Source organism: Gopherus evgoodei, unplaced genomic scaffold, assembly GCF_007399415.2.
Source record: "Gopherus evgoodei ecotype Sinaloan lineage unplaced genomic scaffold, rGopEvg1_v1.p scaffold_45_arrow_ctg1, whole genome shotgun sequence".
NCBI classification, from domain to species: Eukaryota; Metazoa; Chordata; order Testudines; family Testudinidae; genus Gopherus; species Gopherus evgoodei.
The window spans coordinates 46802-60109 of NW_022060066.1; the positions used below are offsets into that span (position 1 = coordinate 46802).

At 41.9% G+C, this 13308-nt stretch overlaps 1 protein-coding gene across 1 annotated transcript; it reads left to right on the forward strand.

Moving 5' to 3' along the window:
• Positions 1–567: 567 nt before the first annotated feature.
• On the forward strand, positions 568–1521 carry LOC115642717 (olfactory receptor 11A1-like). The gene has a single exon (XM_030546437.1). It carries the CDS (start codon positions 568–570, stop codon positions 1519–1521), a length of 954 nt encoding a protein of 317 aa, XP_030402297.1.
• The last annotated feature ends 11787 nt before the right edge of the window (positions 1522–13308 follow it).

The window sequence follows — 13308 nt, forward strand, 5'->3', positions numbered from 1 at the left end:
TTAGTCCGGTCATGAGTTCAGAGGACTGGACTAGCTGATCTCTCGAGGTCCCTTCCAGTTCTATGATTCTATGATTTGAGAGAGAAAGATCTCTAAATTTCAAAACACATTAAGAAAATGGTAAGTGATATTATTACCAACTATTTTGTAATAGAGGAAACAGAGCCTCAGAGAACGGAAGTGTAAGCCCAAGGTCAAGGAAAGAAAGAGAAAGGAAGAAAACCCAGGTTTCTGCAATCAAATTCTACTGTCCACTCCACTGGAATCTGTCCACCAGATTCCAGTGGAGTGGAAAATTTCAGATATTGTGGCTAATGTAACACATAAGACATGATCAGGAAGCTGAAGGTGAGATGTGTACAGCCATAGAAATACCAGACAGCAGTAATATTTCCAATGTCAATTAACTTAGGTCCTTTTGAAATTTTACCCAGCATGCCTCTGCTATCTGGGGTCTTCACTCAACCATTGGGATGGCAACTAGCAGAGAGAAGCCAGAAATGAAATGCTGACTGTTTTGCAGTGTAAGTTAGACTCTAAATGGCAGAATTTGTTTTATTTCCCTAGATGAAACCCACAGCAAACAAATGCCAGGGAAATCAAACGACCGTGACAGAATTCATCCTCCTGGGATTTGGGGATCTTCCTGGACTTCACGTTCTTCTCTTCCTGCTGTTCCTAGTGATCTACATTGTGACCATGGCTGGGAACATCCTCATTGTTGTGTTAGTTGTGACTGATCAGCACCTGCACACCCCCATGTACTTCTTCCTGGGGAACTTGTCCTGCTTGGAGACCAGCTACACCTCCACCATGCTGCCCAGGATGCTGGACAGTCTCCTGACTGGGAACAGAACCATTTCTGTTCCCAGCTGCATCATACAATTATATTTCTTTGGTTCTCTGGCAGGCACAGAATGTTGTCTACTATCTGTGATGTCTTATGATCGGTATTTAGCTATATGCAAACCTTTGCATTATGCAGCCCTGATGAACGACAGGTTGTGCCTCCAGTTAGCGGTCGCGTCATGGACAGGTGGATTTGTGTCTGTTGCCTTCTTAATATCTGTGATGTCACAATTAACATTCTGTGGCCCCAATGAAATTGACCATTTCTTTTGTGATTTTAGTCCAATAATGAAACTGTCCTGCAGCGACACTTACTGGCTGGAGGTTTCAGCTGTCATACATTCCTCCCTATTCACATTTCCTCCATTTCTGTTGACCCTTGCATCTTATGTTAGTATCATCACCACCATCCTGAGAATCCCGTCCACCACTGGGAGACAGAAGGCCTTTTCCACCTGCTCTTCCCACCTCATCGTGGTGACAATTTTCTATGGAACCCTCATCATTGTGTATCTGCTATCAGACTCTGATGCACTGAGGGTCTTGAACAAAGTGTGCTCTGTTTTCTATGGAGTCCTGACCCCTTTGGTCAACCCCCTCATCTACAGCCTGAGAAACAAGGAGGTGAAGGAAGCCTTGAGAAAAGCTCTCCTTCGATTTTTTGTCTTTTAGAGGAGTACAGGCATTTCAAGCTAATCATAGATATATGAACCTGCAAACTCTGACTCATGCATAGCCCTAATTCGTCTTTCTGTGCCAGTGGAACTCTAGACTAGCACAATCAGGACTTTTTGTGTCCAAGGGTGGATTCTACTTATTCAACTTATGGACATGTGACATGTTTTGGAGAAAAATTAGTACACCAAGCCAAATCCTGAGACACGCACTGCACACTCATTTGCACTCTCATCTCTGAAGCGTACAGTGTATCCTCCTTGAACATATAGTCCTTATTCTTTGTGTGTGGATGACTTTCAAATTAATATGAGAATTACTTCACACGAATGAAATACTTCAAAATGTGCTCGTTCAGAAAGTTCATGTTTATCCTCTCTCCTGATTTGTCCAGAATGATTGTAAAACTGGAATAAAAATGCAGTTCAGGTAGAACATATTAGATTTGGATTAGCTGGTGCATATAGCTGAGATTCATTCTTAAGTGGGGCCATGGTAACATCAGAGGTAACTCAGCCGATCCTCAGTCTTTCTCTCCTGGTAATTTCCCTATGGCAGTTCTATTACCTGAAATGACTCCTTGAGAGAAGGTAACTGTACAGGCCGGCAAGAGTTCTCATTGATGACTTTACAAGAATTCAGTGATTTTAAGCTAATATGTATGTGTATATTATTGGGCCAATAAGGGCATATGATCTTGCAAATTCTGTTTCACATGAGTAGCCCATATTTATCTTTGTGTGAATGTTGAACTCATCAGAATCATGACTTGCGTAGAGTGTGGGTGTTGCCTACCTGTGGACATCTGACTTGTTTTGGAGGAAAATTAGGAAACAAAGCTATATCCTTAGACATTCACTGTTCATTCACTCCCACTGTAAGGTTTGAAGAATACTGTGCATCCTTGCCCAATTTGGATTCTTATTCTCTGCAAGTGGATGGCTTTGCAGGTAAATATTTTAATTAGTTCATGAGAATAAAATTTTATAATTGGGATCCTTAAGAAATTTGGCATTTGTCATCTTTAGCTTTGTCATGAGAAATCTTCAGAGTGGAATAAAACTTAACTCTTCTCACTTTCCATAATGTTAAAACTCATTTGAAATATGTGTGTAGGCCACATTTGAAAACATTAGGTTATAATGCAGCTAAATTGTTAAGAGAATTTCTTCCAAATCATTAAATTAGGAATACATTTTGCACATTGCCAAGCTCAGGTCACTTTTAAATGGGACCCTGGTGACATCAGAAGTAAAGCAACCAATCCCTACACTTCATCCCCTGCTAATTTGAATGTTGCAGTTCTTGCTACCTGAAATGACTGATTAAGGGAAGGTCAATGTGCAGGTGGGCCAAGAGTTCTCATTGACACCTTGGCCCCCATGAGTGTTATTCACGCAAGCTACCTGCCCTTGTGTTTATCATAGTGGTGGTGAGTCTCTGCTACCCAGTCCCAGGACCAGCCAAGGGGAAGATTTCTGATTCAGGAAGGTGCAGTTCCCTCCTCTCTGCTTCCCCCTGGCTCCCTGGTAGTTGTCATTTGCTGCCGGCCAAGTCACTGGGGCTGGAAACTTAACATTCAGCCATTCCCTGATCCTTCCCACTCACAGTGATTTTACACTGATGTAGAGACACTAAAGTCAAAGCCATTAAACAGGAACGTGTTGTAGCATGGCCAGTTTATCTGCAAAGTTCAGTCTGAATCTTAATGCTGTTGGTGTCACTCTGGCATAACCCTAGATAACTCGGAAAGGTGGTAGACCACAAGTGTCAATGAAACCCTCCTGTTGTAGGCTTCAATGAACCAATGTTCCTCCATGTTAAACACTTTGTGTAACCTAGTGTAACCTAATGTACTAATAGCTGAAAAAATGTAGTATTAGCAGTTAGTTTTTTATTGTAACAGCCAGTTCTCTGCTGTAACACATTGAAGCTAAGCTAAAGCACGCTCAAGGCCGTTTTAAGATACTGTACACTTGTCTCAGCAGCAGAGGGGGGAGGAAAGAGGAAGACAAAAGACTGAATAAAAAAGGATACTGCAGCTAGATGGGAAAGTACAGGGGAGTGAGAGATCAGCTAGTCAGCATAAAGAAAGGAATACAAGAAGAGGGGTATAAATATTACTGCCCCGCCTGTGTGCGGTGTGCAAGATCTGAGATTGTTATTTCTCCCTTGCACCTTATTTGAGCTCAAATAAATTTGGTTGTTTGCTTCTCCACCCTGGTGTGTTTATTGGCACTTAAGCACTCTGGGCAATGAACCGCTGTTGCTTGCCTCCGGCACCTTCTGTGCCTGCAACAATGTATTAACCTTCACATGGTCACATGAGGGCATAGCTATTATGATTGTAATTTTGAAGAAAGGGAAGGTTATTTTGTTTTCTGATTTCTAGAAACACATGAGAGTGTAAATGATAGCCTCACACAGAGCCAAAGAGAGAGATTCTGTGCTCGATAACGTACAAATAAAACTCATTATGACAAACAAGCCCATGTTTATTAGTCTTGCCAACCCAGCAGAGAGAAACATTAAAAGGAACAAGAAGTGAAGAGGGTGAAGTATGAAGTGGAATGACTACACTAGAACAAAGATGATCCTTGTGATTATTGGAGCACCTGGCTATGAACTAGTGGCTCAAGAACATATCGGGGGTACAAGTCATCATGATCAGTGACCTCCTCAAGACAGACACTATGAGAATTTCAAGGTGAGTAAAAGAAGAGTATGTGCAGATGAGCAGCTAAAATGCAGGAATTCTGCAGAAGGTTTAACAACATTCCAGACTACCCAAACCAACAGCATTGATTTGTAGTCAGCATTTATTGTTGACTTGTGGGGATACATTTAGACAGTAGCTTTCTCCTTTTTAAGCTTAAAGATCTTGTATGTTGTTAAGACTATTTGTTTTTTAAGGAAAATTCTCATGGTGTAATACTGAAGGATAATAATCTGTTTCTCTTTTGCTTACTTTCTATATCCTTCCTGTCTGGGGCCATCCCCTACTCTCACCTCCTTACCTAATTACTATCCCTGTCCTACCTGTGCCGTAAATCACGCAAGCCCCAAGATTTTCAGACAGCCACTAAGGGCTTATCTACGTGGACACTTAGTGATGGGGTGTAAACCTACTCCACACTAGCCTGCTATGTACCCAGAGTATGTCTGGTCATTGCTGCCACATGCTAACAGTTCCCCTAGTGTCCTTTGCAAAGGGAGTAGCTCAAAGTGCAGGAGCTATTATTGCATGGCAGCAGCATCCACTTAGATATTTTGTGAATGGTAGAACACCCCAGCTTGTGGCAAACTAAGTGTTTCTTTAGAGAAGCCCTGATTCACATGATTAGTCAAGTTATACTAAGTTCCCAGGAACTGTGGATTTGCCTTGGGATGCAGAGGCCTGGCAGACATAAGGGAGGGATGGGAACTGTAGAATATGGGACTGCACAGATGAGCAGAAGCCCAGATAACATATTTAATATGGCATTCAGAGTTGGCACTGGTGGACGACTAGGATTTTTAAAGACATGGGCTGCCTTTGAAATGGGAGCTGGATGCCTAGCTATCTCTTGTGCCTTTGAAAAATCTCCCCCTCTGAGTAAGATTTTTCAAAGCTGCCTAAAAGATTAGAGTCGCCCAATTTAAGTCATCGTAAACTGACATGATTTTTCAGCGGGTGGGTGCTCAGCACTTTTTGAAAATCTGCCCCCTTAAAGGCATCACAGATTAGACAACTGAAAATGGAGGCATCCAAAATCACTAAGGTCCAAATTATTTCAATGTGTGTTAGACATGTAGATGTTTGAAAATCCCACTAGGTGCCTAAATACTTTTAAAAATCTGGCCAATCACTTCCTTTGAAAATTGTGGCCTTAGTCATCAACATACAAGCACAACAGTCTGACACAAACAAATTCACAGATATAAATAGACACAGAATTGCAGAAATGTAAGGCTGGATGAGATCTCAGGAGGCCATCTAGTCTAGCCCCTTGTGCTGAGGCAAGACCTACTATACTTAGATCAAGTCTAACAGGTGTTTGCTCAACCTGTTCTTAAAAAATCTCCAGTGATGGGGATCTCACAACCTCTTTAGGTGACCTGTTCCAGTGCTTAACTATCATTATAGTTAGATTTTTTTCTTAATATCTATCCTGAAACTGTCTAGATGCAAATAAAACCAATTCCTCCTTGTCCTAACCTCAGTGGACATGGAGAACAATGGATTCTGTCCTCTTTGAAACTACATAAGAACATAAGAATGGCCATACTGGGTCTTATAAAAGGTCCATCTAGCCTGGTATCCTGTCTTTTGACAGTGGCCAATGCCAGGTGCCCCAGAGGGTATGCACAGAACACGGCAATTATCAAGTGATCTATTCTCTGTTACCCATTCCCAGCTTCTGGCAAACAGAGGTTAAAGATACTATCCCTGTCCATCCTATCCTGGCTAATAGATGGATCTATCCTCCATGAACTTAACTAGTTCTTTTTTTAACCCTGTTATAGTCTTGGCCTTCACAACATCTTCTGGCAAGAAGTTCCACAGGTTCATAGTATGAAAAAATACTTCCTTTTGTTTTAAACCTGCTGCCTATTAATTTCATTTGGTAACCCATTCTTGTGTAACCCTTCTGCCCCTCTGAGTTGGCGGCAACAAGGGCAGGGTTCAGTATCCAAGGGTTCCGTTTCAATAACGCAAATGCAAAATCGGCTTAAGCCCACATCCAGTGACCTGAGACAATTACATATCACAACCCCCCCCCCCCCGGATGCCTCTAGGAAGCAATACTTCCCCTCTCCCAAGCACGGAGTCTGAGTGTAGCAAAATCCTTTTCATAAAGGAGGGAAACAATATGGCATCATATTGGGGAAACACCATAAACAGGATTCATAATGTAAACCATGAGCAAAAGACCCACCAAGTAAGTTTTAGCAATGTCTTTTTCCCCTTAGGGTCTTAAGTCCAATACCCCAAAGTCCAACAACTCAAAAGTCTCTGTCCCTGGTCAGTGCCGCCCCAGAGTTCAAAAGTTTATCTGCAGAGTTTTACCCCCCAAGCCTGGGTGGAAATGGGGTGGGGCACACAGGGTATTAAGGGCACCTTAAGTGGGCCAGGGCCAACTGCTCTGCCTCTCCACGGAGTTCTGCTGCAGCCTTCACCACAACTGGCTCCACTTCACCAGCTGTGCCTCTCCTCCAGTTGACCTGTGAGCTGCTCCAGCCATTCCCGTAAACCGCTCCACTCCGCTCCAGCTTCGTGGGCTTCTCCAACCATGCTGCAAACTGCTTCACTCTGCCAGGCACTTAGCAATAGATCTTCAGCTCCCCCAGTAGTTAACACAGCGCTCAGTGATCTCAGCTCAGTAGTTTAGCTCCTTTAGTGATTTTAGCTTGTAGTAGAGGAGCCCTAGTGCTGGTGTGCCCTTAGCCCAACATGAATTCAGCTCAGCAGCCTCCAGATGGACTCCTAATGGAATCAAAATTAGCTCAGCTCTTCAACAGTGGAGAAAGAAGAAGATGCAATTGGTGTTCCAGGCCCTCAAAAAGTGCCCATACCATCAGGTACACACACCAATCCCCAACCTCTCTCCATTCACTGGGTTTTGGCACCCATCTCCCTTGTCTAGTGAGTGTTACTTAATTGATGGTGAGACTCTCTGTTATAAAGAAGTCTCATAGTTCCTCATTCACATAATCAGGGTAACAACACTTTATTCCTCCTGCCTCAATAACAAAGAAATTGGGGATCCCAGAGCTGTCAAAATAACCATCCCAGGCTGCGTTGGCTGTGCTAGGCTGAGTGGGTGTGCAAATGCAAATGCCTGAAATTCCTTTCCACACTCCCCATAATTCACCACCAGATGTCAGGCTAGAGCTCATCTTGACTCCGCTTACACTTGTGTTATGAGGAGTAGATAACACTTCCTTATTTACTTTCTTTACTTTTTATTTGCTTATTTACCTTTCAGACTATTGTTATAGTTTTCCTCTGGACTGCATTGTACAGGAGATTGTATTTCAAACCGAGGACTTGCCAGTTAAGAATTGTCTAGGAATCCACTGAAGGTGGCCTCAACGTCTGTATAAAAGTATTTCTGGAGTTTCTGCTACTAACCATGCAGGAATAATCAGAATGGTACATCCAATTACCTGGGTGGCTTTGAACATCTCAGCTGTTGTTCTGTGCTGAACTTTTGTTACTAAGATTTTTATTATTTTTATTTTTATCATGTATCCTTTTGAATTAATTCAGGCTGTGCCAATTTGATTTAGTCAGTGCTGGTGTCACAGGCACATATGTCTAAATATTCTTACTTTTTGAAGTAACATATATTTATTAATTATTATTATTATTCCTAATCCAAATTTAAGATATTATGTCTTTCAGTTCATCCTTGTGTAACACAGGATTATGTATTCATTGAAGTTCTCTCTCCTAGGAATAATATGGAATCATTCATACATGATGGCAGTCCATGCTGGACTGTGTCTTCTCTTCTTGATATTCTGTATTGATATTCTGTATGATATTGAAAAATGCCTAACCATGGTATCTCCACTCTTTTACTGGAGATTGCTTTCAAATTTGTCTTCATGTCTTGGCATATCTTCCATATATTTTATTTTTCTTCCTTCTTATAGAGCTTCCTTAATATCCAGCTCTCTGGATCTGGTCAAAAACTGGTGAACATCTTTCACTTAAAATTTCTTAGGAGAAAATTCAAGTTTTTAACAAGGGCTAAGTTTTATAAGAGTTGGGTACATAGGCTCCTTGGAAAATCCCAGCTCACTTTTATTATATTGTGAGATTTATCCCTTTGGATTTGTCTTAGTTGTATTCCTACACTTTATACAAGTCTCATGTATAACATGTCATAGAACCTCAGAGTTTGAAGGGACCTCAGGAGATCATCTAGTCCAACCCCCTGCTCAAAGCAGGGCCAATCCCCAGACAGATTTTTGCCCCAATCCCTAAATTGCTCCCTTGAGGAGTGAACTCAAAACCCTAGGCTTAACAGGCCAGGGCTCAAACCACTGAGCTATCCCTCCTCCAGGCTTCCCTGGAATGGATGAAACATTTAACTTCATTCCACAGACCTGTCTGGGCAACCTCCCATGGGGGTCAGGGTGAGATTAGACTCGACTGTTTCTCACATTCTCTGACACTGTGACAGAGAAGTTCCCTGCAGTGAGATTCAATGTGCATGAGAAGCAGCTGATTATATTCTATTTATGGTAATGCGAGTACTAACTGCATAAGAACAGCCATGGTGGATCAGACCAATGGTCCATCAAGCCCAGTATCTTGTCCTCCAACGGTGGCCCACAGCAGATGCCAAGGAAGGAATGAAAAGAACAGGGCAACTACCAAATGATCCATCTCATGTTGCCAAGTCCCAACCTCTGCCAATCAGAGGTTTAGGAAGACTCAGAAAATGAGACCTAAGTGCCTGTCCACCTTGGCTAATACCATTGATGGACCAATCCTCCATGAACGTATCTAATTCTCTTTTGAACCCTGTTATATTTTTGGCCTGCACAACTTCCCCTGGCAACGAGCTCCACATATTGACTGTGTGTTTTCTGAAGAAGTACTTCCTTCCTTTCTTTTAACCTGTTGCCAATCAGTTTAATCAGATGACTGTTGATTCATGAGTTATGTGAAGAGCTAAATAACACTTCCTTAGTCACTTTCTCCACACCATTCCTGATTTCATAGACCGCTGTCATATCCCCCCTTAGTCGTCTCATCTCGAAGATGAACAGTTTCAATCTTTTTAATCTCTCCTCATATGGAAGCTGTTCCATACCCCTTATCATTTTTGTTGCCCTGCTCTGATCTTTCTTTAATGTTAATATATCTTTTCAGAGATGAGGTGACCAGAAATGCCTTAAAAACAGTCACACACACTCTCTTGGAGAGAAAATAATGTTTCACTGGTAGGTTTACTGTAAAAGGAAATATGGTGTGTTTGAAAATGCTCATTGTCATAGGTTTCACCCCCACTCTTAGAGTATAGATGTGGGGACCAGCATGTGAAAGCCCTAAGCTTAATTACCAGCTTAGGTCAATGGGCTGCCACCATCCAAATGCTTGAGTTATTTGGAAAACTGTGTCTTCCCCAAAACAACCTTCCCCTCCCTGGGTAGCCTTGAGAGACTCCTCCACCAATTCCCTATGGATCTTAAAACAAGGAAGAATTACTCATTCCCCCTCCCCTTTCCCCCCAATCAATCCCTGGTAAGTCCAGATCCATTCCCCTTGGATCTAAAAAAACAGGGAAAAAATCAATTAGGTTCTTAAAAAGAAGGCTTTTAATTAAAGAAAAGAAAGGTAACAGAAAAAAATTCTCTGGGAGATAGCATAGAAGCTGATCTCACAGACAACAGATTCGAAACACAGAGGATGTTCCCCTGGGCAAAATTTAGTACACAAAAGAATTCCAAATTTGATTATTCCTCTAATTGCACAAAGACAAAGTCACAAAAAGAAAATAAACATAAACCTATTTATTCTTTTCTAAAACTTATTACTCTGATAAAAGGCTGGTTCCTTGATCTTTTCCATTCCAGCTGATACTGATCAAAGGAAACTTCCCTCCTTCCTTTTGAAACATCTTGTTCCCCCATTGGTTCCTCTGGTCAGGTGTCAACTAGGTTAGGTGAACTTCTTAACCCTTTACAGGTGAAAGAGACATTAATCCTTAACTATCTATTTATGACATTCATGTATTTGCAATTGTGCCAAATCACAGAGATGGGAGCAGTACGGCGGTGAGAACCTTGAACCTTCAATCCTGTGTGGTGCTGAGCAGTTGCTGAGTATCTGTTTTACCCATTGTTTTCAGAGGAAAAGATATCCAATAAAATTAGCGTCTTTAAGTGCTGAAAGAGGTTATTGCTGCTGAAATGTCATTACTGTTCTTGGAGCTCTTATGTGAGCTACACTAGCAGACAGTGCAGCAAGCTAATTCAGCAGACTTCGATGTTACTCACAAAGAAAGACCACAGGCACGGTTCAGTGGCAAAGGCACTTGTTAAGGTTTATTGTCCTCATGACACAGCCTTAGCTTCCCATAGAAGCTACAGGTACGCTAACACACAAGTGCCCCATGGCAAGGAGCGGCTCAGTCAGCAGCAGGAATGGTCTGCTGTCCCCTTGGCTTCACAAAGGGTTAAAGAGAGGTACCCTGATATTTACAGACTGAGACAAACAACAAATGTACCACCTTACGTGTTTCATGACCCTCAGCTTGTTACCTCTCCTTGTACCTTGCTCCAGGTGTCTTGGACAAAACATCCCTGTCCATTATTTTTGTCAAGCCCTCTTATTTGATGTTAGGTCAGGATATATCTGGATTAATCTTTTGAAGTGTGTTCACACACACATACACACACACACGGTATCTGTTTCTTCTTAGGAGTTCCTGTGTTCTAGCAGTGCTAGCAGTGCCCTTGCCAAGGTCATGTATTGAACAGTGAACTTGTAAGCATCTGCTTTCATACATGGCCTGAGTTTAGTTGACGGCATGGCTGGACTTTTCTGACTATGGTTCAAGCCTCATGTCTTACATCAAGCACAGTGCTCCAGGCTCTCTCTCACTCCCGCTCTTTTACGTTCTGTGGGATTTGACAGTCTGTCCTCCCAAGGGAAGGGTGAGCTAGTGAAGGGCATTTCTGTGTATGTTATATGCTTTTTGGTTTCCACATGTGTCCTGAAATAGTTAAATGGTGCCCCAGAGAGCTCATCCCTTTGGTGGGATTCTGGGAAAGGGTGAGTTTAAGCTATGGGGGCTGGGGGGTGGGGTTGAAGGGTCTGCACTGAGTCCACGGGTTCCAGCTCTCAGGACAGAGTGTTAGATAAAGGTGTGCCAAAGGGCCCCCAAGATTGGAGCAATGCCTGGGATCCATTCAGGTTCTATAAGCTTGAAGTATCCAGGGACCCAACAGCTGATTTCTCTCACTGCCATGACTGAAAAAGGGTGCTCCCTTTGCACAGCCCAATCCTAGAATCTCTTTGCACCTTTATCTCATTCTATTGACTAAAACAGGCTTTGGAGCAGACATTCATTTCTTTCTGTACAGCCTGACTAGGATATGCAAGAGGATGGGGTCTAAGATAATTAGCTACAGGTTTCAGGCAATAAGAACAAGAATAATAAAATCACTGGTGGCAGGTTTTGGCTGTACATTTTGAAAATCTTTGGTTTTCTATTGTTAAACAAAAAAAGCTATTTTTTTCATGAAAAATCACAAGTGTCTGCATAATGATGCTTTCTTCCCACCTCCTTTTTTGTTTGATTGTTTGTTTTTGTTTGTTTGTTTTTTTACCAACTTCTGCTATTTCCTCAAAGCTAGTGAACCACCAATTGGTAAGGGGTCTGTGATGTTTGTGCTGAAGGTACAGTTGTCAATCCTCTCAGATGACCACATTGTCTGTATATAAGCTGCTGAGGTTAGTTACACTAGACTGTGTGGACAATATATGTAGGCTAAAGATGATGAGACTGATTCTTCTCTACCTTGTGCCTTGCATAATCATTGACACCTTTGAAAATCAGAAACCCAACCTCCTCATCTGATGTAAATTGGTTTCTACAGCTAAGGATGAGGATCCTTGTGTGCTTAAAAAGCTATCATCACTGTGAGCACAGTCTCTGGTTCATTTTGCCCTCACTTCCCATTGGTGTAAATTGCTGTCAATAAATAAGGAACACAGATGGCCTGGTTCTCATCTCATTCACCCAAGTGTAAATGAGGAGTAACTCCTCTGGCAATGATGAGGCTGATTCCCTCTCACTTGCACAGGCATGAATCAGGAATCACTACATTGGAATCAGTGGGGTGATTCTCCTCTCACTTAGCCTGGGATAAATTAGGAGTAGCGCCATTGCAGTCAGTGGGCCTGATCTTTTTCTCACTCATCTTGGCATAAGTTAGGAGTATGTCCACTGGATTCAATGGACACACTGAAAGTACAATTAGTCCCGCTGTGGAGTATTTAGACTGAGATTCTCAAAGGAACCTAAAGGGGATTTTTAAAAGTCAATGGAAATTGGGCACCAGCTCCTGCAGTGTCTCTCAACCTTTCAGGAGTCTGGTTAGGTGGCGCACCCCAGGTTTTACTACACTTAAAAACTACTGGCTTACAAAATTAGACATAAAAATACAAAAATGTCACAGCACACAGTTACTGAAAAATGGCTTCCTTTCTCATTTCACCATATAGTTATAAAATAAATCAGTTAGAATATAAATATTGTACATACATTTAAATGTATAGTATATAGAGCACTATAAACAAGTCATTGTTTGCATGAAATTTTAGTTTGTACTGACTTTACTAGTGCTTTTTATGTAGCCTGTTGTAAAATTAGGCAAATATCTAGATGAGTTGATGTACCTCCTGGAAGATCTCTGCATTTCCTCAGGGATATGCATACCCCTGGTTGAGAATCATTGCTTTAGAGGAGATCAATTTCACATCAGAAAAAAAAATACAGGGAAAACAGAGCGGGAGTGAGAGAAAGATGAGCACAGGAGTCAATGTAATGGTTAAAGTCCAAAGAGAACACATGGGTAGTAATGTTCAGAAGTTGAACAAACAGTCCATGAATTCAGTTCATGATCAGCTTATATCCCAAAGGAGAGTAAGTCTGCTCCTTTTGCCATGACTTCTCAGATGTCTTAACTTCTCAAAGCTTTTTGTTTTCTGGGCTGGTGCCTCCAGAACACTATGGAGAAAAGCCTTTTTCAGTAACCTGTGCATTCTACTGTTGACTG

Excerpts from the sequence above, each read along its gene's own strand:
- LOC115642717 (XM_030546437.1), top strand. The coding sequence starts at position 568 with ATGAAACCCACAGCAAACAAATGCCAGGGAAATCAAACGACCGTGACA.